General features: G+C 40.5%; 1 protein-coding gene across 1 annotated transcript; it reads left to right on the top strand.

Moving 5' to 3' along the window:
• The first annotated feature begins 248 nt into the window (after positions 1-248).
• top3b (DNA topoisomerase III beta) lies at positions 249-26,078 on the top strand. Its single transcript, XM_063490105.1, has 18 exons — positions 249-461; positions 9,224-9,355; positions 9,722-9,828; positions 10,591-10,665; positions 10,921-11,111; positions 11,566-11,722; positions 11,809-11,922; positions 12,152-12,242; positions 13,424-13,578; positions 13,782-13,887; positions 16,293-16,439; positions 17,291-17,464; positions 17,861-17,989; positions 18,219-18,368; positions 18,869-18,969; positions 20,271-20,472; positions 22,915-23,102; positions 23,535-26,078. Exons 1-18 carry the CDS (start codon positions 392-394, stop codon positions 23,814-23,816), a joined length of 2,571 nt encoding a protein of 856 aa, XP_063346175.1. The 5' UTR covers positions 249-391; the 3' UTR covers positions 23,817-26,078.

The following is a 26,078-nucleotide window of genomic DNA, read 5'->3' as shown; positions in this document are numbered from 1 at the left end:
GATTTGTTGCAAAAGGAATCGGGAAGCAAGAGTTATCAGGCCTTATTTCTGTTTTTAAAAGAGGGGAACCTGTTTGGCAGGATTTGAGGTTGTTTTTTTTTTTTTGTTTTGTTTTTTTTGTTTTTTGTTTTTGAGCGTTGTTCCAGACCATACTCCATACCAGTTGGTGGCGGTAATGCACCTTTCAGTTGTTTGCCAACCGCCAATACAAATGTCAGAAGAAGAAGAAGAAGACGTTCACCCGGAAGTAGATCTCGTATGGTAGAACGCGCCATGGCCACTGCAGTAGTTTCTCACACAGCCTGTTAGCCGGTGATAAGCAGAGCACAGGTCAGTGTTTCCTTTTGACAAGACTGGGACAGTGAGCGACAGCTGAGGGAAACTGCTCATCATGAGAAGTGTGCTGATGGTAGCGGAGAAGCCGTCCTTGGCTCAGGCCATTGCCAAAATCCTTTCTAAAGGTGGGTACAGAGTAAAAGCTGTGTCGATCAGCACGCAGTGGAAGTATGGTGGAGCCGAAATGAAATTGATTAGCTTTGATCGGCTGACCTTTTGGCGTTTGATTGGTTTTAGTTTTGTTTTTGTTGTTTCTTTCTTTGTTTGTTTTTTCAGAATATAAGGATTTCTCAAATCTGGGCACTCAGCATATATAAGCCTGGCTGGCCTGCTTGTCTTAATTAGAGTAATCCAAATAATGATCCCAGTGTTGGACTTGTTGGTTTCCTGTGTTTGCCTGTACTGCTAAATGACATATTATATACAATAGTTAAAGCAGTACTCTTTTTTTTTTTTTTTTTTTTTTTTTTTTTAGACACTCTTAGACTGGATCTCGAATTAAACAGAAAAGTGTTGTGATAACAAGGCTGTCAAAACACTACACATGGACACAAAATTGACACCGTATAATGTAAAGTGTCTCAGATTGCTTTAATGAGCTGTTAACAGGTGTGTAATAAGTGATAACCTTTTCAGTGTCTTCTGGAAAACAAGCACAATGAGTGAAATGGGCTATTTCTCAGTAAAACTGATGTGAAGACTCTACTTTGTCTAAACAGTGGATGTTGGTGAAGTTCTCCAGTGGCCCAAGTTGACCATAGCATGCTCTGTTGTGTTCAGCTGTGTCTGGAGATGGCACATATACATGCCACAGTGATGAGCTCGAACTCCAGAGAGTAGCTGGCTGAGGGGAAGCAGCTGGGGTTCTTCTTGAGGACTGGCATCCTCAGGGATACAGGGATGGTCTCTAAACCAAATTCACTGTCGAGTCCCCTGCAGGAGTGGCCGGTGTGGCAGCTGGCCTCATGAATGACCTGAGGCACCCGGTTCAAGTCGATGTTTTCCCTGGTGAGAGATGAAGAGTAGGCCTATACTATGAATCTGGATTTGGGCTTATCTGGATTTTCTGTACTACAAAGTTGGTTCACTTCTTGCTGAGGTAATTCACCATGGTAACTCATGCTGTGAATCTAACCTGCTCTGGAGCAGGTTAAATTCCAGATTAGAAATCACCACCTACTGGCCAATCAGTTCTCCAGAAAATAGCATCAGCATCCCTGGAAGAGTAGGAAGGTGTTAAGTTTTTTAACCTTGTCTAATGTCTTTGTTTCCCCATTGAGCATCAGTAACTCAGACTCACAGACATACGCATGCAACAGCTTTTTTGCAAATATTTGTTTTTTTCGTTTGTTATTCTTGAGTTTAGACATTTAAAATACGTAATTCCACTCTTCTAGTGATTTAAGGAATACCAGACTTCATTATTCATTCAGAAGTTTTCTGATGCTAAATTTTCTTTTGTCATTAATCAGCTTTTTCTAATTTAACTTTAAAGACGTTCAGGTACTTTCCAGCTTTGAAACTTCTTCTGTGTGAACTTCAGCTTTCAACAGTTTTGCACTTTTGCTCTCAGGTGAATGATTCAGTGTATTTCAGCTCATTCAAGATTTTTTAACTAAATATTCAGCAATTATTACATTTCAGCTCAAGCCATTCAGTTGTCGGCATTCACACTGCATTTTCTTCAGGAAATGCATTCTCTAGTTACACTTTGATCTGCAACAAACAAGAGGGATGTCCACGTCTCCTGTATTAGGCTGTGAGCCAGTGAGTTTTATTATTAAATGGATCGAGTTTAAAGATCCAGAGCTCTAATTTGTAGGGCTGCAGCTATCGGATATTCGAGTAATCTATCGATTATTCCATTGATTAATCAGATAAGAATAACTTTTTTTTGTTATTAATGAGCATTAATAAATATTCAAATTAGAAAAAAAACACAGGTCTTTAAGAATGAACTACTCATTGGTTTCCATTTTAGAATTGCAGTGTTTAAAGGTTTAACTGCATACAATATCTCTAAAAAAAATTTGAAATCTTTTTTTTTTTTAAAGAAACCATAATCTTAAATGCAAAAATATGTAAATAATCTCAAGTACAGACAAAGGTCAAAGTCAAATAAAATAAAATATACAATATACTAAGGCATAAGAAATCTACCTTTACTCTGTCTTCTTGGAAGGCTTTCTGACGTTAATTGGAGGCATGTTGTTGTGCTGCTGAAAACAGATGTTATGGTGGTGTAGGCATTTTTATTAATATTAATTACTGTCCAACCTAACAACCCTCAGCTCATGGCTCAGAGTGTAATGGCTCATTGGCTTGTGAAAAGTGTGGAGTTTAAAAAAAAAAAAATTTAATTATAAAAATTAAGATATTTAATTAATACAATATTTTGTATTATTTCACTTTCGATCTGAAAAATGTTACGAAAGCCTCAACTTCTGCAGACATACTGCAGATTTTTCTCTGTGTAAAACAAACAGAGAAACAAAAAGCTACAAAAGTTGCTTTTCTTCACAAAGTTTGTTGGTCAGGTGCTTTGATGAAGGACTCCCGCAGCTTTTTCTGCTAATTTGTAAAAGTCCAATATGGAGAGACGCTTTTTCTTAGTACCAGACTTAACACTGCTGGATAGACCCATCCCATTCAACATTCTCTCAGCCAAGCAGAATCAGCATTAGAGTTTGGGTTGCAGGTTCCAGCACTTACACGTAGCTCCAGGTCGCAATGCTGCGCTCGTTGATGCGGGTGGGCAGGTTGACCAGTTGGCTGTGGTAGTCCTGCAGGCTGTACGTGCAGAAGGATTCGTCCACACACTGGCTGCTCAGTGACAGGGCCACGCATTGATGAAGGGCCAGCAGACACAGCAGAAAGACACGCAGCTGCAGAACACACAGTCAGCGAGTTTATGTTTTGATGGATTGATGAGTTTCTTATCAGTGAACCCAGACACATCACCAAGGTTTCTATAGCTTCTAAAGGTGGCAAATGTAATACTGGTCTCCTATGATGGGATAGTTTTTGACTTTAGACTTCCTGTCCTACTTTGTAAGTTTTGGCTTCTTACGTTTGTTAAAGATTTTAGCAGAAGCCATGCTCATATTTCTTAAGGAAAAATATTATACAGGTGTCAAATATTCTGTCACCTCTAGGTTGAAAAACATGCAGCGCTACTTTTGCCTTGACATAATTTTGGAAGTTGGTCTGAAGTAGATAAGGTCACCCTATTGAGTTCATCAGGTGTGACTGGGTCCTTTATCTAATTTGTCCACAGAAGGTAAATGGGTCCCACACTGAGCCTGGTTCTGCCAGGAGTCACTTCCTGTTTAAAGATTTCCTCACCACCACTTCACTGTGCCTGTTCATGGTGGGTTGTTGTGGTTCTCTCTCTTACATTGTCTGGCTCTCAAGATTGATCACATACAGCGATGTTACAGGGCTGTTCTTTTCTTTTTTACTGACTTACTTTACTTGAACAACACTCCCTACATTATCAGAGACCCAGCTTTTAATTACTATTATATTAGGAAATCTGGCATAACCTCTTCCTATTGTACAAATTCCTTATTCTGAGCTACTGGTAGATATTGCCAATCAGGTGAATAACATTCCTGTACTGGTCTTTAAAAAATGGACTCATAGAAATGTTGTAGTGGGTTCATACAAATGTTTTTCTTTTTGTAATAGATTCATACACTTAACTTGTGCAGTCAGGATTGCAGATATTTGAACACTGCTATAGATGTCTAATAAAGTAAGTATGTAGAAAATAGGGGTGGGATTTTAAAAATTGATTTTCTAATTCAAATTGATTTTAGTTTGAATAATGCGATATCGATTTTTAAATATAAATCTATTTTGCCAGGAATGCCAGAATCTCAGGTTAAACTATTTCAACAACCACCAAACGGCTAAAACAGCAAATGAGAGCAGGTAAACAGATGTAAACACAAAACACGGCTCATTCATGTCCGCGGACATGCAGTGGGGTGCTGAAAGCTGACATCTCACACATTCAGAAGCTGCCGGTTTGAACCAGCAGCAAAAGAAGAGCAAAAGTACGCTTCATGTTTGAAAAACATTTTCACTGCTCTCTCACAGTGTGCTCAGAGACCAGTTTACCATCAATAATCTCTGTTTTCTGCATTATTTGCTTGCTTTTTACGCACCAGTCTACTGTTGATTGCATGCTGTCACCCGCCGTTTTGTTTTTTGTTTTTTTTTCCAAACCGACCTCCGATAAGAGAGCCTAATTTCTGCGGTTCAATACCAAAGAAATTTAAGCTTTTACCATATATGCTAGATTGCAAAACGCTTGGCTATTTCTCTAATAAAACCTCTGTAACTTTGCTCTGCTTTTCACTTCAGCAGCATCTGGTAATGTTCATATACTGACTTGTGGTTTTCTTCAGTTTTTTAACTACTGCAGAATATTTTTAAGGGCGTTATCTGCTATAAGAGCCAGGCCAGGAAAATCTACTTTATTTTTTTCCGTGTTTTATCCTCAGTCACTTTGACAAAAAGGCATCTGCTGTGATGCTTGCACCTCTAAAGTCTTACAAGTGTCAGCTTTGTTTTTATACATATATATAAAAATATGGATATGTACTGATAAATAATAAGAATTATAATATTTCTGACTGTCTGAGTCAAAATCGAATCAAATCAGTTATAGAAATCTGTGACGATACCCAGCTCTAATAGAAAATGAATGTTGTTTAATTTTACTAACCTGCAAGATTGAATTAAATAGAGTTGAAAGATGTGAAAAGTGTGTTCCTTAAAGCCCGTCTGAGTTTAACGTTGCTGTATGTCAGTCGGCATTACTAAAAACCAAAAAGGCAGCATACTTACCTGGAGCTGTTCCATGGCTTGACTGTTTGGCTGGAGTTAGGTGCAGTGGAGCTTCTTTTCCTTTCTTTGATGGTCACTCTGTCCTTTGGCTTGGAGTCGATCTGTGAACTGTTTCTGGACCTACCTCTATATATATGTGCCCTGTTCTTGGCTGGATTTCTGCTTGCGTATGTGTGTATTGTTGATTGGGTTGTTCACCTAAAAGAGGCTGGGGTAGCTGTGTCTGTGTAGGGGGTTGGGAATATATTAGTTACTGTCATAATAGTTTGCGTACTGTCATTATAATTCAGCCTTGAGAGAGTCATTTTATTCATAAGGACATCAGTCTGTACCAGAAATTTCAGGTAAGCAGGGAGAGGGACGCTTGCTCACGACCACTTTGGCCTCGTGCTAATGGCTGCTTCTATGACTCATCAGCAATTAGACTACAGTATGAGAGAACAAAAAAAGTGAAGTAACTTTTCTGTAAAGTTTTTGACTGTGATTCAGAAGTTCATTTTTAAATCGATTTTTAAATGTAAAAAGCTCAGTAGAAAAAAATGCAAAACAAATCATTTATTAATTCAGTTCAGTTTTATTTATACAGCACCCAGTCACAACAACAGTCACCTCAAGGCACTTTATGTTGTAAGGTAGACCTTACAACATAAAGACCCCACACTAATACATCAAGACAAGTAACTGTCTTGCTGAAGATAAATATTTGCATTAAATTGAAATATGGTATGATATGCTGATGAATGTTTTAGGGAACAAATATCTCCCTCTGTCTCTCTCTGTGTCTCTCTCTCTCTAGAGAGAGAGAGAGAGACACACTCTCTCTCTCTAGAGAGAGAGAGAGAGAGAGAGAGATTTTGTACAACTGCTAGCAGCACTACGGACGATACACACAGCCTCCATTACCGAGACTAACAAGCTACGTGAGATGCTTGGATACAAGTTGAACAGCCACAAGGGGCAGTACCCTCCATGGAGAAGGAGGCTAGAGGCTAAGATCAAGGTAGCACGGAGGGAGGTTAGGTAACTATCGGAGCTGCAGAAAGATGTGATAAAAAAGGTGCCTAAGAATACAGCAAGCTGTTCATACCTGAGGCCTTGGAAACTGCCAAGCAACGACTCACAGCCTTGGCCAGCCGTTTGAAGAGGTACACTAGAGAGATCGAAGGTAGGGGAATAAACCAGCTGTTCTCCACAGAACCAGCAAAGGTGTACTCTCAGTGGCAGGGGAACAGTATGAGAACAGCACCACCAAGGCTGGAGACAGAACAATACTGGAAGAGCATATGGGAAAAGGACGAAAAGCACGCGATTGATTACAAGAAGGCCTATGACTCAATGCCCCACACATGGATCCTGGAATGCCTAGAACTATACAAGATCAACAGGACCCTAAGAGCCTTCATCAGGAACTCAATGGGTATGTGGCGGACAACACTAGAGGCTAACTTCAAGCCCATAGCACAAGTCACCATCAAGTGCGGGATCTACCAAGGAGATGCTCTGTCCCCACTGCTGTTCTGCATAGACCTGAATCCCCTCAGTGAGATCATAGTCGAGACTGGCTACGGATACCGACTACGTGATGGAGCAGTTTTCAGACACCTCCTGTACATGGATGACATCAAGCTGTATGCCAAGTGTGAACGAGACATCTATTCACTGATCCACACCACCAGGATATACAGCAATGACATCGGAATGTCATTCGGACTCGAGAAGTGTATTCGGATGGTAACAAAGAGAGGGAAGGTAGTCAGAACTGAGGGGATCGAACTACCAGAAAGCAACATTGCAGACATAGAGGACAGTTACAAGTACCTGGGGATCCCGCAGGCAAATGGGAACCATGAAGAGGTCGCTAGAAAAGCTGCAACCACCAAGTACCTGCAGAGGGTCATGCAAGTCCTGAGGAGTCAGCTGAACGTAAGAACAAGATCCAGGCTATCAGCGCCTAAGCACTGCCCGTGATCAGGTACCCTGCTGGGATAATTAGCTGGCTAAAGGAGGAGATAGAAGCCACTGACATCAAGACAAGGAAGCTCCTAACCATGCATGGAGGGTTTCACCCCAAGTCCAGCACCCTGAGGCTGTACGCTAAGTGGAGGGAAGGAGGCTGGGGACTGGTGAGTGTCAGCACCACGGTCCAGGAGGAGACAACAAACATCCACGAATACATCAGTAAGATGGCCCCCAACCGACCACGTGAATAGAGATATTCACTGAACATGTGGTCGGTTGGGGCCATCTTAGGCAGCAGAAACCCAAGAATGAGGAGGAAGAGGAGGCAACACCATGGAAGGACAAGCCCCTGCACGGTATGTACCACTGGCAGTTAGCGGAGGTGGCTGATATCCAGAAATCCTACCAGTGGCTGGACAAAGCCGGACTGAAAGACAGCACAGAGGCACTAATCATGGCAGCACAGGAACAATCTTTGAGCACAAGATCCATAGAGGCTGGGGTCTATCACACCAGGCAAGACCCCAGGTGCAGGCTGTGTAAAGATGCCCCAGAGACAATCCAGCACATAACAGCAGGGTGCAAGATGCTAGCAGGCAGGGCATACATGGAACGCCATAACCAAGTGGCCGGCATAGTGTACAGAAACATCTGTGCCGAGTATAACCTGGAAGTCCCGAGGTCAAAATGGAAGACGCCCCCTAGGGTGGTGGTGAAAAAGGTGCTCTTTTGTGCTTATACCATGTAAAAATTGTAAAATAAAAAATGTGATAACATCAAATGAAATAAACAAAAGTCTAGATAGTGACTTTAAAAACCACTGACTAAGAACAGTTACATGTATCAGACCTTCTCAAAAATATTTGCGCTGCTCTTTATGTGCTGGGAATTTTAAACAACAACAAACGACAAAAAGTGGTAAAATGAAAACAGTGCCAATTTCAGATGGTGCCTGCAAAACCCCTGAACAAAAATGGTCACATCAGAGGTATTAGAGCATCTCAAAACAATTTAAATCATTATTGTTCTTTATGTTTTAGATTTTGGTGTGTGGGGAGACATTGACATGTGGAGTTTAAAACACTCTTCATAATATCTTCTAATATGGTCAGTAAATCAGTCAGGCTCTACATCCCAGATAGAACTACAAGACAGCATCAGTACATGTTGAAAATATACCGGGACGAAGTGAATAACATACATGTGTGAGTAAAACCTTAAAAAACTAGAGCATAGAAGAAAGAAAATCAATAGTAAAAGTCAAGAGCCAGATAAAATGAGGAGAAAGCAGAACAGAGAAACAGTTGACAGTGTCGCAGCAGATCCCCATCTCACGACTTCAGCTAGACTGGCAGTGCAGACACATCTCACTCCAAGCTGTCATCTGGTTGGAGAAAGAGCACTGCAGATGTGATGTTGGCTTTTCAAGTGTTGATGAAGAAGTATAGAGTAAATCTGAAGGAACTTCACTTTGTGGATGAAGATGCTGACAGACTAACTATGGTACTGCATGAGGAAGTCAAGAGGGTGGTGAGGGTGGTGCAAGATATGTATGAGGACAGATTGGTGATTACATCAGAGATGTGCTCTGAGCCACTTTTTGTTTGCAGTGATGATGGACAGACTGACAGATGAGCTCAGACAGAAGTGTCTGTGGACTGTGATGTTTGCAAACACGTTGTGATCTGTAGTGAGAATGGGGAGCAGGTGGAGGTATGGTCTTGAAATTCCTATACAGTCTGGAGAGAAGACCATACCTCCAAACTCTCCAAGCCCATAGAAGAAAACAGAATGCAGGGTCGTGGAGGACATGCAGAGAGTTGGTGTGACAGAGGAGGATGCTAGAGATAGGATGAGATGGGATCTCCATAAAAGGAGCAGCAAAATGAAGGTGTAGGTGCTGACCTGTCAATTAAAATTCATCTGCTGTTTGAGCTGTTCAATTTGTATTAAGGCTTCTGGTTTTTTAACATGAACATTGAAATGTTTTGAATGACCTTATCTGTTTGTAATTATAATAAGATAACCGTGTAGCCTTTTTCATGCCTAATTTGCTCTCCTTTTTCTTTAGGAAATTGTACAAGTCGCAAGGGGCTCAATGGCGCATGCTCAGTGCACGAATACACCGGCATTTTCCAGGGCCAAACTGTACACTTTAAGATGACTTCTGTTTGTGGGCATGTGATGAGTCTCGATTTTATTGGTGGGTATCCTCCATGTTAGGTCTTGCTCAGCCTTGATCTAAATTTTCACTGTTTTTTTTCACCTCCTAATTTTACATGGGAGGAGTAATTAAAACAGATTATTAGGGACAGTGTTATAAAATAATACAGTTCAAAACGCCACAACTTATTGGTGTCAGATGATGAAGGGGTTATTTTCTGTTTCTTGAAGCACCATTGTATAGAAAAGCAAAGTATCAATCAGTGTATTGTAGTACACTTCAAAAAACGTTCTGCTCCTTTATATAACTGCAGTGATCAAGTGATATGAACTGTGTGGCTGATATTGGTCCACAGCAATAGTGTAGTGAATGTGAAGGATGTTGCACTTTTTCTTTATTTTCCAGGGAAATATAACAACTGGGACAAAGTAGACCCTGCAGAACTCTTTAGTAAAGCTCCTACTGAAAAGAAGGAAGCCAACCCTAAACTCAACATGGTCAAGTTTCTTCAGGTAGGTTGACCCATTAATTGGCTTTACAATACATTGGTACTAGTTGTTATGTGATTTCTTATTTTAATCAGATTAGAGTCTGGACTTTGATTAGTCACTCCAAAACCTATTTGGCTTTTTTTTAGCTGTTCAGATGTAGACTTACTGGTGTATTATTATGTTATCGATCTTGATGTAGTGTCTTTCCCTAATATAAAGTGCCTTGAATGGTTTTGGATCATTGTCCTGCGGAATAAGCCAACTGAGCAATACTTTTGAAGTTTTGAAGTTGGAGTTCAGTTGTAGGTTTTTTTTTCCATGTGTGGATAATAGCGCTCACCATGGTTCACTTGAGTCCCAGAGCCTGAGAAATGACTTTGTTTCTTAGTGCCACAATCAAAAAAAAAAACCATTGTGTTACTTTTTGAGATCTTTTAGCCTACTTGGTTCTATTTAAAAGATCTCTTGATTCAGTAGATCTGGCAGTAATCAGGCTATGTGGCTAATCAAATTAAACTCAGCTTTCCAAAATGTAGTTAATCACATTTAATTCACTATCAACAAACGGGCCAGGTAGATTTGATAGATTTTGTTCCCTTAATAAATGAAATCATCATTTTAAAACTGCACTTTGTATTTATTTCAGGTTTTCTCTTTCTAATATAATTTTTTTGAAGATTTGAAACGTGTGACAGTTGCGCAGCATACTAACAAATTTGGGAGGGTGCAAATATGTTTTCACTGCACTGCATTGTTAACCCTAAGTTTGTGGTATCATGTCAGGTTGAAGCCAGAGGCAGTGACTGTGTGGTTTTGTGGTTGGACTGTGACAAAGAAGGAGAGAACATATGTTTCGAGGTAATGCTGGTCACCACATCTGTTTCTTATTAGTACTCTCTACTCTCTATTAACATAAAGCTTTCAAACTTTTTGATAAAACTTATAGTTGGAGCTGGATCAGATGGCCTACAGCCATCCTTTAGTGACCCTGGTACATGCTCAAGCTGCTGTCATTTAATTTTGTGTGCTCTTTCCAGTTTTGTCCTGTTCGTGTTCTTGATCTTTTTGTGCTGTTTGTTTCTGTGTTCTGCCTCACCTGTAATTCTCTTCAAGGTGCTGGATGCCATTCAGCCAGTGATGAATAAGGGAAGTGCCAAGAGTGTTTACCGTGCCAAATTCAGCTCCATTACTGACACTGACATCTGGAATGCTATGAACCGCCTTGGAGAGCCCAATCGCAATGAAGCTCTGTCAGTAGATGCACGGCAAGAGCTGGATCTGCGTATTGGCTGTGCCTTCACCCGGTACACTGCTCTATTCACCCACACACAGCTGTCTACTGATGTAGAAGGTTTCAAAATTACAATTCAAATAAATATCACCAGGGTGATACTGGAACCTCGTTGTCTCATCTCTCTATATACTGTACTGTATGTAGCAGAGATGACAATAAAGTTTACTTTGACTTTGACTTTGATTTCTCACGTAAGCTCAGAATTGTGTGATTAATCAAGCAGAAGAGGAAGGTTAGTTAAATACCACACTTTCAAACTGCACTAATTTTAAAAAAGGGTCCCAAACTTAAAATGCCACAGAGCACTGTTTTTGTGTGATTTCACCTCCATCCAAAGCTTAGTTCATCTGGTCAGAAGTTTATGAAATTCCAAAATCTTTGAAAACATGGTTGATTACAGCTGATCAAAGATATTTATACTGTTCATTTAAGGTTTTTTTTTTCTTGACTAAACTATTTTTCAGGTTCCAAACAAAGTATTTTCAAGGGAAATATGGCAATCTAGACTCTTCGTTAATCTCCTTTGGTCCGTGCCAGACCCCAACACTTGGCTTCTGTGTGGAACGCCATGACAAGATCCAGTCCTTTAAACCAGAGACTTACTGGGTCATCCAGGCAAAGGTAAACCATGACCTCAGTTTCCTGCCACACTGTCAAAGATTCCTTTCTTCTGTGCGGTATTGACAGAAGTGATGTGCTTTGTTCAGGTTTTTAAAGGAAAGGAGAGTCCACTGACACTGGACTGGAACAGAGTTAGGGTCTTTGACAGAGAGGTGGGTCAAATGTTTGTCAACCTGGCCAAGACATCCAGGGAGGCGCAGGTGAGTGCAAAAACCAGACTTTGTGGTGTGTAGATAATATTTTATTATTGTACGTGTGCTGTCTGACATTGTGAAGGTCATGATTATTATACACCAAATATTAAATTAACTACAAAGACAAACGTCTGCTTTATAAAACATTTTCCACTAGCTGGGCAAGTCCCAGTCAATCTGAATTATAATAAATTTAGGTCAGCTTGCTTAAGCAGGTGTCTGCTCTCTCTCACAGGTGGAGTTGGTGAGTAAGAAGGAGAAGACCAAGCAGAGGCCTCAAGCCTTAAACACAGTGGAGATGTTGAGAGTGGCTAGTTCTGCCTTAGGTATTTACATATGTATATTTACATTTACAGTTATTTATATTTACTTTTTCATCAGCTGTCATTTCTCCTGAGCATAGAAATACACTGAGGGGATGGGTTGTGGTTTTTCATGAGTCATGGATAGGAAAAACAATTATAGTTTTTTTTCTTGTTTTGGTTTGTTTAATCTTTATGAAGTTTGAACTAAGAATGTTAAGCTTGATTAGATGAAACTGACTCAAATATAATTGAACACGTTTGGTTCCCCGGTGATTCTAAATTGATGCAGGATGTGTTTTATGGATATGTGGTGTAGTGTAAAGTATTTTGAGTGATCGGTATAGGTTATATGGTATAGGATATCCTAGGTGTATCTACTAGGAGGCTGAGGGGTATCCACTACTTTTAGCTACTGTGTTACGCAGCATGAGTTAAAGTATAATCAAATGTGCTTTATAAATAAAACTGTTATTGCCAATCGCCGCTTTACACAGCGTCCCAACATCTTCGGAATTCGGGTTGTGAATATGGCTGCTATAACACTGACAGTTGTTCTGATCTTTGATTATTATGTTTGCAATAATAAAATGATACTGTCTTTATATTTGATCCTTGTACTTTTAATATTGTTTCAATGAAAGATAAGGGTCATATTGTACTGGAAAACCCACCTTACACTTTATCCTTTGTGATCGAGAGGAACAGTCACTGAACTGGAGAGCATCTTCTGTTCTATTCTTACCTTATATCTAAACTTATCATAAAAAGTCTTTTGAATGGAATTTGTATTCACAGGAATGGACTCAGGTTTTCTATTGTTTTAATGTTTAATGAGTTTAACCATCACACTCAATACTTATGTGATATAAGATATCTCAACGCATTTCTCTGTTAGATGATGGATTTCTTTGTACTTACTATATGTGGCATGAAAGACTGCTGGATGTGCCCTTGTGGCAGCGCAGGTTGATGAGTCTGTTAGAGAAGATGCTCCACTGCCTGTCCAGTAAATGGTGCAGATGGTGATCTGGGTTATACATAGATGGATAAGAGTTTGTTTAGTGACAGCCTCTATGCCATAGTTTCAAGTGTGTCCAGTTTGCAGCCAATCACATCCAGCCTTCCTCATCGGTGTACTCTGTCTGCTGGAAGAAAAAATGTGAAAGAATTAAAGAGAAAAAGGATGTGATATTATGTTTCAGGCATGGGTCCCCAGCATACTATGCAGATTGCTGAGCGCCTATATACACAGGGCTACATCAGCTACCCACGTACCGAGACGACCCACTACCCAGCGAACTTCGACCTGAAGGGAACACTGAAGCAGCAGACCAACAACCCCCTCTGGGCAGAAGAGGTGAATACATTCATTCAAGGCTACTTATATGTGTATACATAAAGTGATTCATTCAATTCAGTTCAATTCAATTCAATTCTATTCACACAACCCCAAATCACAACAACAGTCACATCAAGGCAATCCTACAGTAGTACAAAGAAAGAGCCACTTAGAAATTAATGTGATTGAAAATGATAAAAGGTTTTTTAATTTTTCATCAGGTAAAAGCTCTGCTTTCAACTGGAATAAACCAACCCAGGAAGGGCACTGATGCTGGAGATCATCCACCTATTACTCCCATGTGTGCTGCCACGGAAGCAGAACTAGGTGAGCAATACAGGCAAATAACTGAACAATATCACCTCTTTTTATGATACACCTCTATTTATATAGGGCATGCCTTCAAGGAGCAATGAGCAATATTGTAGACATATTTTCTGTTAGTCAATCTAGGAAATGTTAGGTTAATAAAGAGTTTGAATATTCAAACTGACATGTTAGGATGTCTGATGGTTATTATAGTTAAAATATTATTATAGTTAAAATAAAAAATATCCTTTGTTGTAGAATTTGTGAATTTGGTTTAAAAAAGCAATTTGTCACAAATTGATGAGGGTTTGGGCATTTTTATTGAGGCGAGTCAACAGATTTCAAAAGCAACCTGTGCACAAAGCTTGTCATCATGTAGAAGCATTAGGTGCTCTCAAATCTCACAAATGATAGTAGACGAAACTACACACACGGGTTATGCTTAGTGTCTCTTTATTTTGACAATAATCTGCAGTTTTTTGGCACCCAGCCACTCCGTCTGTCTGCCAGCATCCTCTGGTCCATCTCACTGTGGGAACAGACATCTGTTCCCACAAAAAGACATTTCCCTCATTAACGAAGTCCCGTACACCTGTTGCCGCCCCACCTCCGTGCCGCCCAGAGAGCTCACTGTGTCACCCCTCCTCTGCAGCAGGCCAGCAAACCACGCCCCCGCCACAATGGCATGTTGTATAAAAATGGCTTTGAATGCTCTGGGGGAGTGCTATATGTAAGAATCAGTCCATTTAACTTGAACTCTTAAATTCTCTCTAGCACAGGGGTGGGCAATTAATTTTCCCACAGGGCCACTGCATGACTAACTGGTAGATGGCAGCACCAATAAGCTGAACTCAGTTTTTTTTACAAACTGTTACTATTAAGATTAGATGTTACAAATATTCAACAAAAATGAGCAACAGGCATAGTAAAATCAATAACTGTGTGAAAAAATGTCCTGAAAGTGGGTCAGCTGACCTTTAAAAAATTAATTAATTAAACAAGAATTTTTATTTTCAATATTTACATACACACTATTCCCTGCCTGCTAGCATACTAGACCCTGCTGTTATGTGATTGTCTCAGAGGCATCTTTACACAGCCTGCCTCTATCGACTTCGTGCTTCACTTTTAAGTTGTGCTGTACTGTGTACTGTGCTGCCACCATTAGTGCCTCTGTGTTTCAGTTTAGTTTTCTCCAGGTGTTAGTAGGATTTTTCAATATCAGCCACTTCTTCTGTCTGCCAGTGGTACATGCCATGCAGGGGCCTGTCCTTCGATAATGGTTTCACTTCTTGCTTCTCTTCGTTCATTAGTCACCTCCTCTCCATGAATGCCTCCATCGATGCCAGGTGTGAATGACACATTGTCTTATTGACAATGGTCACAGCTGATCATGTGCTTGGTGAATACCACAGACAGCAGAAACCCAAGAATGAAGGGGAGCAAGAAGAGAAACCATTATCGAAGGACAGGCCCCAGCATGGCATGTCCCACTGGCAGACAGAAGAAGCCAGTCTTGTTAATGATCTGGCTGAGGGGGTTCAAGCTTATGCAGAACAACAGTGGGGACAAGGCACCTCCTTGGTACATCCCGGTCTTGGTGGTGACTTGTGCTATTGATTTGAAGTTGTCCCTGTTGAATTGCTGATGAATCTTAGGGTCCTGTTGATCTTGTATATTTCTAGGCATTCCAAGATCCATGTGGAAGGCACTGAGTCATAGGCTTTCTTGTAGTCAATCCAGGTAGTGCACAGGTTGGTCAGTCTGGCCTTACAGTCTCAGGCAGCTGCTCTTTCTACTAGGAGCTGGTGTTTTGCCCCTCTGGTGTTTCCTTTCTGTGTCCTACTCACGTACTGAGCCATGTGCCTTTTCATCTTAGCCACCATGATGCTTGACAGGAGCTTCCATGTGGCACTGAAGCAGGTTATTATATTAAAGGACTCGTCCCATCCCAGTAACAAACTGTTTCAACTTCTGCAATCAGGCAGAAGGTTCTGCACCATGGGGGCAAAAATCACGAGACTCTAGTAGCTTCTGTCCTCTGGTCCTAAATCAGAACGTGCCCCCACTCCCCTCACAGTATCCATAAGTGACTGAAACAGGACCTTATATCGTATTCTTGTCACAGAACTTTCATGGTCGTATTTCATATCATATCTGATTCATTTTTATGTTACACGCTGCTACACTGATCATGCTGCTTCACTACTGTGTATACTACTCTGGTCACTTGTTTTAATTGCACTGCTCTGTCAATACATTACTGTGCTAATATGGCACAAGACACACTGTTCTAAAAATTATTTGAAATGGAATAACCCAACATCTAACAGTGTGAAGTTATTACAGTGACTTACCCGTAGAATATTAGAATAGTACATCAATAACTATGTGTGCCCAAATGTGTTCTTTTCTTCCCACAGGAAGTGATGGCTGGCGGCTATATGAGTACATTACCCGGCATTTTATTGCCACTGTAAGTCAAGACTGCAAGTACCTACAAACCACTATAGAGTTCAGCATTGGCACAGAGGCTTTCTCAAGTAGTGGAAGAACCCTTATATCACCAGGTAAACATAGATGATTGTTTTGCAGAATTTTGCAGTACTTACCTGCAGTAAACCATTGCATTGTATTAACATCATTGTTTGCTTAGTGTATGGAGTAATTGCTTGTGACTATGTAGCTGTCAAAGGTGCCTTATGACATCATAAACTTTGCTTATAGCCAGACTCTGTGATTGCATGACCTTTTGGTGTAGACATGATACAGACCACATGGTGGCACTATTCAGATGGAGTTTTTAGGATTTGACACCTGTCTATATTTTGTGGTTCTTCATAACTATTTTAGAATACAGCTGTAAATAATGTCAGCAGTGAGTCCTTAATCAACTTTCTGAGTCCGTGAACGATGGCCTGACATTGTGCTTTAGAGCTGCTTGATTAAGAATTTACTTCTTCATTAAACATAGTCTCACCCATACTTCTTACCCAGATGCAGGAAAACAGGCCCAAACCGCAACAGTATTTCCCTTTCTTCCAACAAAATTTTTATCATTTAAACGTGCAGTCATGTGGAAGAAAAATTTACATGAGTCTATGCATCTCAGGCTTGAGTGTTCTTTTTGCAGAGCAGTACTTTGTTCCCCCATAGTCTAGTCTCTTTGCTGATATGATGAGTGACAAGAATCCTGCAGAAATGTTTTTTGTTAATGTTGTGTACACTTCCTTTAAACATGTCTTGGGAAGATCAAACCTTAATAGATCTTTACATTAAGAAAGGATCTATTTGTCTACTCCTCTCACTTGTATAACAATCAGATTATGGCTTAGATCTTCAGTGCAGAGATTTGTGAACATTAAAGAATTACCACACCTGCAGCAAGCTAACCCTTGCTAAATGTGCATTTTGTTTTCAGGTTACACGACTGTAATGCCATGGCAGGGCATCCCTCTGGAAGAGTCCATACCAGTATGTGAGCGTGGAGACACTTTCTCAGTAGATGAGATCAAGCTGATAGAAAAGCAAACCAGCCCACCAGACTACCTCACTGAGGCTGAACTCATCACCCTCATGGAGAAACATGGCATTGGTATACTTGAGCACTTAAATACTTTTTAAATAATTTAAGCGACAAGCTGCCTGTGCACATTATTTAATTTAAACTCAGCTGTTCGCTTAGATGGAACAGCCGGTCTGTGTCCAGGAAATGGACATGCTGTGGGTTATCACTTCATGTCTGGTCATATTTTAATTGTGTGGTGGGTTTCTGCCTTGCTTGTGGGAAGCAAGGCAGAAACGGACTGCAGATGCCAGTCACCCAGCCTGTCATCTCTATTGCATGGATGATTCATTAATCTTTCTGCTCATTACACATGTTTATTATATCTTTGAGGACAACCTTTGAGGACTTCATGCATGACAGCAGTTCTTTGGCTGGAAATTCTAAAAACAGTTTTATAGATGTTGGTCTTTGTCCTCCCTCCAGGTACTGATGCTAGTATCCCAGTCCACATCAATAACATCTGCCAGAGGAACTATGTGACAGTTGAGAGTGGACGCAAGCTGAAACCAACCAACTTAGGCATAGTCCTGGTACATGGCTACTACAAGATAGGTCATTTGCTTAAGTTACCTTTGTATTCTCTTACTCTAATGAATTTGTGCTTGGTCAGTAGTGGAGGGTTTCTGGAACATAGCTGATTTATCTTTGGATACTATGGCAACTAATGCAGGTACTTGAATATAATCAAGTACCTGCAGGATATAGGACCAGACAGAGTGGTTTATAGAGCTAATAAAATACAAGATTATTATTAATGCAAATTTAATTGTGTGTTTTTCAGATGCAGAACTGGTGCTTCCCACTATACGCAGTGCTGTGGAAAAGCAGCTGAACCTTATTGCGCAGGGTAAGGCCAACTACCAGCAGGTCCTACAGCACGCCCTGGATATCTTCAAGAGGAAGTTTCACTACTTTGTTGACTCCATTACCAGTAAGTCCAGTGAAACCACAGGAACGCAGTGTCACAAGTTCCTTGAAGGGATTATCTGGTACAAAGCCTGAAGGACGTTATTTTCTGTGATCCCATCCATACATTTTCTAAACCAATTGTCTAATTCAAAGTTGTGCAGTAAAGCCTGGCTCACCAGTCTATTACTGAGTGGTAGCTGTGGCTCAGAACAGGTTGTTCGCTAATCTGAGGAAATGGTGAAGTGGCTAGTGACCTCACATTGAATCTTTGAGTAAGAAAACCGTGCCATATTAAAACTGTTTTAAGTCAGATGGAAAAGATCTCAGAGCTTTAAACAGGCTGATTTCTGCTAAATGGGTCGAACATGGCAGGGACTGGGTAACAGTGCTGTAATTACAGTTTTACATCAACAAGAAACATGTGACCTGTGAATGCAGAGGAGACATATTATTAAAGCACACTGCAGGTTCCAGTTTCTTGTATGCAGCTGAAGCTCAGACTTTATGTGTTATGTTTTCCAGACATGGATGAGTTGATGGAGGTCTCCTTTTCTCCCATTGCTGCTACTGGGAAGCCGCTGTCCCGCTGTGGCAAATGCCACCGCTTCATGAAGTACATCCAGGTGAGCAGTCAAAGCTACTAAACCCCGTCTGAAGCATTTGAAGACAGATTGAATTATCAAGACTGTTGGAGCATGATTGTACAAGAAAATCCTAACACTATAGTGCTCAACATCTGTAGATGTAAAATGCAAAAATTTCTCTGCAGTTCAAATTCTTTCAACATGATTCACAGCCTAAAATATTATTGTCTGGGTTTAAGGACAAGGACTTTGGAAATCCTGCCTTTTTGATATTGTGGCATTTTTGAATCATCTAAGAAATTAACCATTGCAATTCTAATTCACAGCCACATGGCTGGGATTTAGACACGTGAGTCTGCCCTCGGTGCTTTTGTCATTTAAAGTAATAAATGACTATTTATTTATCCTGTGTGGACCACTCACTGTGGCCTTGAGAATTAAGCTCATGTGCTTCCTTTATTACCATCTCTGTCCGATGATCGAAGGACTTTTAAGTTCATGAATGAATCATGAAGCTGCAGTTCTGCTAATTGTCACTGTATGAGATATATGAGCAATGTACAAACACAGTGGTCTTCATTAGCCTTTTTCTCCAGGGACTACATAAGACGAGCAAGTAAACAAAATTTTGTTTTTGTATTTTTGTCTTCTTTGGAGTTTAGAAAATGCCTTTAGTGTGTCTTTTCGCCATAACTTTTACTGTTGGGGAAAAAAAACACATCAGGACACATTGGTATAATTCTATTTTTCATAGGGCAGTAAACATGGTGCACAACAGTTAAGCAGCTTTTATACTGAAACGTATTATCAATGTTATCATTGTGCACTGCACAGAGGCTGCTGCTTTGTGCTGATGGTGTTATTTCTTACACACTAGAGTCATTCAATACTTGATCTGTATGTTCCACACAAGACTGAAGAGGACTCATATATATATATATATAATAGCTAAGCATGAAGCGGCGAAGACATAGATGTGTGTTTTCAGACTTGCTTCCTGATTCTGCTGTCACTTGAGTGTGAAAGTAGATGTCTTGTGCAACCAGTTTGTTTGTTTGTGGTTTTTTTTTTTTTTTTTTTTGTTGTTGTTTTTTGGGGGGGCGGGGGGGGGGGGGGGGGGGGGGTTGCAAGTAATTCTGGGACTTGGGACCGCACTGGGTCAAACTTGCCTGCAGAAATGTGGTGCGAGCATCTGAGTGCACTGACATTAATCTAACTTGTTACTTGATGAATGATATTGATCTGAAGTGGTCTTTAGCCACTTTATGGTAAAATGTGTAACTGCCCATGAGTGGCAGTGAGTGATTCTTAAATGAAATGAAGCAAACATGTGCATGCAGGCCAAGCCCAGCAGACTCCACTGCTCTCACTGTGACGAGACCTACAGTCTTCCCCAGAATGGAGCCATCAAGCTTTACAAGGAGCTCCGGTGTCCACTGGATGACTTTGAGCTTGTGCTGTGGACTTCAGGGGCGCGGGGAAAGAGCTACCCCCTGTGCCCCTACTGCTTCAGCAACCCGCCATTCAGGGACATGAAGAAAGGTAAGGCAGAATGGGAATGTTATGTTAACCACTGCCCACCAACCATATTTGGCTAGCATGAGCCTTGAAACCCTCTAAGAATCAAACTAATCCGTAATATAATTTTCTGGTAAATGGACTGATTCTTTTATATAACGCTTTTCTACTCTCCTGGAGCACTCACAGAGCTTTATACAACATGCCACATACACCTATTCACACAAGCACTTCTATACATTAAGTGCTTCCTAGGTAACATTCATGAAGCATCGGAAAGCAACTTGGGGTTAGTATCTTGTCCAAGGATATTTGGCATGCAGACTGGGGGAGCCAGGGATCAAACCACCAACCTTCCGATCAGTGGAAGACCTGCTCTACCTCCTGAGCTACATTCAACCTGAAAATCATTTAATCAAGATGGACAATGCTCAACTTTAAACAATTCAAAAATACAGAGTTGCTTCTTTCTTTTAACACTAAAAGGTTAGCATGGTCAATCAAGTATGGTCAAAAAAGCCGAGAGAGACGGGGCATCAGGCAGCCACAGTGAAGATTAGGGAAGGGAACTAAGAACCAGATGTTGTAGAGAACTGGTTCCCATTATTTCAGTCTGCTTGCCCATTGATTCTGCTTTATCAATTACACTTCCACTTGCATTTGCGCTGAAATCAGCTGAGCTCTGAAAGTTTTTTAATAGTATTTTTTAAACCTTTACACATTCACCTAAAAATGCAAGAGCTTATCGGTTCGATCCTGGGGGTGTTAGGAAGGACATCCATGTTAAAAATGTGCCAAATAAAACATGCAGAGCCACCTGCTGTGGCAGCCCCTTGTGAGCAGCGGAAAGTAGTTTGTAAGAGTGTTTCATTTTGCAGAAATACCTTTTTGAAGGTGAAGGTCCAGAGTAGGGCTGGGCCATATCATACCGTTCACTTTAATACCGGTATAATGTTGGGCAACGATAAGAAAATGAAATATCGCGATAGAATATGGGTAAAACGCGCATGCGCAGTGCCTTTGTTTTCATACGCACATGGCAGAAAAAGCATGGCAGCGACGGAGAATGAGAAGGGCGAAAGCGGATCGTTGAATGAAACGGATGAACCAGAATTGGTTTGTAAAAATGCTGCAACTTCAGTGGTGTGGAACTGGTTTAGCTTTCGTCAGATACACAACAAAGCACTATTTTTAGTAGAGCATGCTAGCGGGCCGTTGTTATTACCGTGTTTTTTGGAAAATACGGCACACTTAAAATCAATCCTTTGATTTTTCAGAAAATCGACAGCGCCCCTTATAATCCCGTGTGCCTTATGTATGAATTCTGGTTGTGTTTACTGACCTCGAAACGATTGTATATGGTACACGGCGCTCGCAAATCTGTCAAATGTTTTAGTACGACTTTGCTAAGCTACGAAGCCGCACCGCTTGATGGATTGTCGGAGCATTACAGCTACCGTGGTCAGGAGCCTCGCGGAGTGATACGTACTGTGCTTCAACATAATATTACCGTATTGTGTGTGTATAACCTTTTTTTAAGTTTTGTGGATATTATACATGGTTATGCTGAGGATATGTCGGCCAGTTTCCACTGAAAATGCCTTTAACTTTAATGCACATAAAAAACAGCTGCTTGTTTAAGTGAAAATACATTGATGGTTTGTTTGGGTTTTTTTGCACTAATAAAGTTGTGGAGTTGTAAAGTATTTTGTCTAGTGTCAATTATATCGTCAGTTATATCGTTATTGCAAATTTTCAAATGTATATCGTGATAAATATTTTTGGTCATATTGCCCTGCTCTATTCCAGAGTACTTAAACTAGGCGATCTGTACTATAGTAGTAGGATTACTGCCTAGTCCTATTTAAGCATACTGTGCCCTGGTCCTCTTCTTGAGGTGGGTCTGGGGGTGGTTCAGCTGAACTCAAGCACATTACACTTATATTATCTATCCATGAAGCCAGATAACACTCACCAATTAGACTGTAGGATTGTCTTAAAGACATAAAGACCTGTATGATCTCTAATTTTCTTCTTCTAAAGTCACATAAAACTGAGGTTATTGTACTTGCTCCTAAAAATCTCAGACATATGGTATTTCTAAGATTGTACCAACACTGTCTTAACAACAGTTGCCTCTGTAAGATTGCTGTGTTAAATAGTTAATTAATGTTTTAGGCATGTTTGAGGACAGTATGTCAATTCTTCTAACATGCTCCAATAAAACCACAGAATGAAAGGGAGACTGAGAGAAAGGGAGGAAACTACAAGATATTTACATGCTGGTTATCCCTTCATTGGAACTGAAGTTGGCTGTGTAATGAATGAATAATTGAAGGAGCTCAATACACACAACACAATACATACAATACACGCACTACTGTCTTAGGAAAAGCGACCCTGTTTCTTTGTGCTTTCTGGTCTCATGGGCCCCTCTGACACTGTGGCGCTGTCTGCTTTTCTCAGGTATGGGATGCAATGAATGTACCCATCCATCATGTCAGCACTCTCTCAACTCGTTGGGCATTGGACAGTGTGTGGAGTGTGATAGTGGAGTTTTAGTGTTGGACCCCACATCTGGACCAAAGTGGAGGATGGCCTGTAATAAATGCAACGTGGTGGTGCACTTCTTTGAACATGCACACAAAGTGCAGGTAAGAAAATTATTGTCTTACCTACCTATTGTCTTACTTTATTATTGTCTTATTATTGTCTATTATGGACTGGCACGTATAGATGTTTTTTAACTGACCACACTCTATACTACAAACAGGTAACGTTCAACCTTTCTCACATATTCATACAGCACTTCATTCTATGCACTTACATTCTTTATTGCCATTGCATCCTCACCTACTGCCAAGGTAGAATCGTCATTTCGTAATACCCATGTTGTTTGTCTGTGGGAGAAAGCCCATTGTAAGTACAGAGAGCATGCAACCTGCTCACAGAAAGGTCAAACTGGGATATTTTCAGTTTTCTCCATACAAGCATCTTTGATCTGTAGCATTACTGAAACCGAGGAAAGTATGAAACAGTACCCCAGTTCCTTGATTTATTTATTTTTGTTAATGCTTTTTTCTCAGGTTGCTCAGGAGAGCTGTGATGTCTGTGATGCCTCTCTGGTTGCAGTGGACTTTAACAAGACTCGCACTCCTCTTCCTGCCAGTGAGACCCAACACACTGGCTGTGTTTTTTGTGATCCAGTGTTTCAGGATTTGGTGGAGCTCAAGCATGCCACCATGCGGCATTCCATGCACCGTGGTGGGGGTGGGAGAAGAGGAGGACGGGGACGTGGACGTGGACGTCGTGGCAATGCTAAAAAACCTAAAGATAAAATGGCTGCCCTAGCTGCTTATTTTGTATAGTTGCTGTGTGTATTGTGTCCTTTTGCATGTCATTACATGAACTGGTTTTCTTCTGATAATGAATCTAAATATGGTAAATGGCCTGTATTTGTATAGCGCTTTACTTAGTCCCTATTGAACCCAAAACACTTTACACTACATTCAGTCATCCACCCATTCACACTGGTGATGGCAAGCTACATTGTAGCCACAGCTGCCCTGGGGCGCACTGACAGAGGCGATGGTGCCGGATACTAGCGCCACCGGGCCCTCTGACCACCACCATTAGGCAACGGGTGACGTGTCTTGCCCAAGGACACAACGATCGAGACTGTCGGAGCCGAGGCTCGAAACGGCAACCTTCCGATTACAAGACAAACTACCAACTCTTGAGCCCACATAAATATACATTACAACAACTGGTATTTTTTTTTAATCATTTTTCCCCATTTTGTTAAGTGCTTTGAGTGGTCAGGTAAAGTAAAAAAAAAAGAAAAAAAAAAGCACTATATAAGAACTAGAACCATTTGTCATTGTTACTAAGCACCTAAAAGACACATTCACAGAGTCACACATGACTTTATTCTATGCACTTTTTATCTATTGTTCACACTTAAAGCCGCCACAACAAAAATCACATAAAGGCACTTTATATTGTCAGGAAAAGGCCCTACAATACTACAAAGAAAACCCCAACAATCATATCACCCCTATGAGGAAATGCTTTGGCGAAAGAAGAAAAACTCCCTTTTAAAAGGAAGAAACCTCCAGCAGAACCAGGCTGCACCAATAAGCTTAACTAAATTCATCTCAATATTAATTTTAACTTTATAAACTGCTACTGGCATTGTAAACGGGCTAACATTTTGTCATTATTTAATCAGCATTCTCCAAAACAATTGTGAAAAAGTTTGTCTATTATTCTTTTAACTAACCAGTTGTTATTTTACATGTAGTTTAATTACTTGATCTTCATTTAAACTATTTCACTGCAGATTTTCCTCTTTGAAGAATTTTTCACATAAAAGGAAGGTATAATTACAGAATAAAATTATAGCAGTCTTACATTACTAATGTGTTTAAGTACTGCTTTTGGCAAAATGATGATACAACATGGGAACAAATTCATGACTAGGTGTAGCAGATTAATGGCCAACCAACAGACTTAACACACATGACATGCATGCTGCTAATTGGGGGTAATTGACTCATTCAGTGAAAGGGGTGTGTTCAAATTAATAGCAGTGTGGATTTCAGGTCATTCAATCTGTGAAGAAATGGGTGTCAATTAAGGCCCTTATTTAAGGAAGGAAGGCAGCAGCTGTTGTACCTGCTGATTTTAGCCCTTGCTCAGTGAGTAAAATGAGTTGTTCCAGACATTGCACTGGGGGAGAAAGAACTTTAATCAAAAGTTGATTGGAGAGGGGGAAATAATTGGCTGCTCAGCTAAAAAGATTTCAAATGCTTTGAAATGGGAAAGAAAAAGGAATACTACCATCTGCCTAGATGATAGAATAACAAGAATGGCAAAGAAGCATCCAATGATCAGCTCCAGAGAGATCAAAGAAGATCTCCATTTACCTGTGAGTACTTTAACAATCAGAGGATGCCTATGTGAAGCCAAATTATTTGCAAGAAACTCTCGTAAAAAGTATTGAAAAGGTTACAGTTTGCCAAAGAACACACTGACAGGCCCAAAGAGAAATGGCGCAATATTCTATGGACAGATGAAAGCAAGATTGTTCTTATTGGGTCTGAAGGTTGCAGACAGTTTGTGAAACGACCCCAAACACTGAATACAAGCCACAGTACACTGTGAAGACCGTAAAACAAGGAGGTGCAAGCATAATGGTTTGGGGATGTTTCGCATACTTTGGAGTGGGGCCCATTTATCACATAACAGGCACCATAGACCAGTTTCAGTACCTAAAAGTACTGGAAGAGGTCATGTTGCCTTATGCGGAGAAAGAAATGCCCCTAAAATGGGTGTTTCAGCAGAACAATGACCCCAAACACACCAGCAAGCAGGTAACATCCTGGTTGAGGACCAAAAAGAGCCCAGCCCAATCCCTGGACCTCAATCTGATTGAAAATTTGTGGTGTGACCTCAAAAATTCTGTTTTTGACGCAAAACCCGAGAATACAGAAAATCTGTGGAATGTGGTCCAGTTAGCCTGGGCTGCAACTTCTGTTTGCAGGTGTCAAATGTTAGTTGACTGTAAATATTCCAGTTTGTAAATGAAAATACACACTGCTATTTTTTTTAATTTTTTTTTTTGAACA

This window comes from Pelmatolapia mariae, linkage group LG12 (genome assembly GCF_036321145.2).
Source record: "Pelmatolapia mariae isolate MD_Pm_ZW linkage group LG12, Pm_UMD_F_2, whole genome shotgun sequence".
Lineage (NCBI taxonomy): Eukaryota > Metazoa > Chordata > Actinopteri > Cichliformes > Cichlidae > Pelmatolapia > Pelmatolapia mariae.
Note: the sequence above shows the minus strand (reverse complement) of the source record. Positions and strands in the feature narration are given on the sequence as shown.

Excerpts from the sequence above, each read along its gene's own strand:
- top3b (XM_063490105.1), top strand. The coding sequence starts at position 392 with ATGAGAAGTGTGCTGATGGTAGCGGAGAAGCCGTCCTTGGCTCAGGCC. Across the intron at positions 11,923-12,151 it reads AGACATCCAGGGAGGCGCAG|GTGGAGTTGGTGAGTAAGAA; the intron begins GTGAGTGCAAAA and ends TCTCTCTCACAG. Across the intron at positions 20,473-22,914 it reads ATTCAGGGACATGAAGAAAG|GTATGGGATGCAATGAATGT; the intron begins GTAAGGCAGAAT and ends TGCTTTTCTCAG.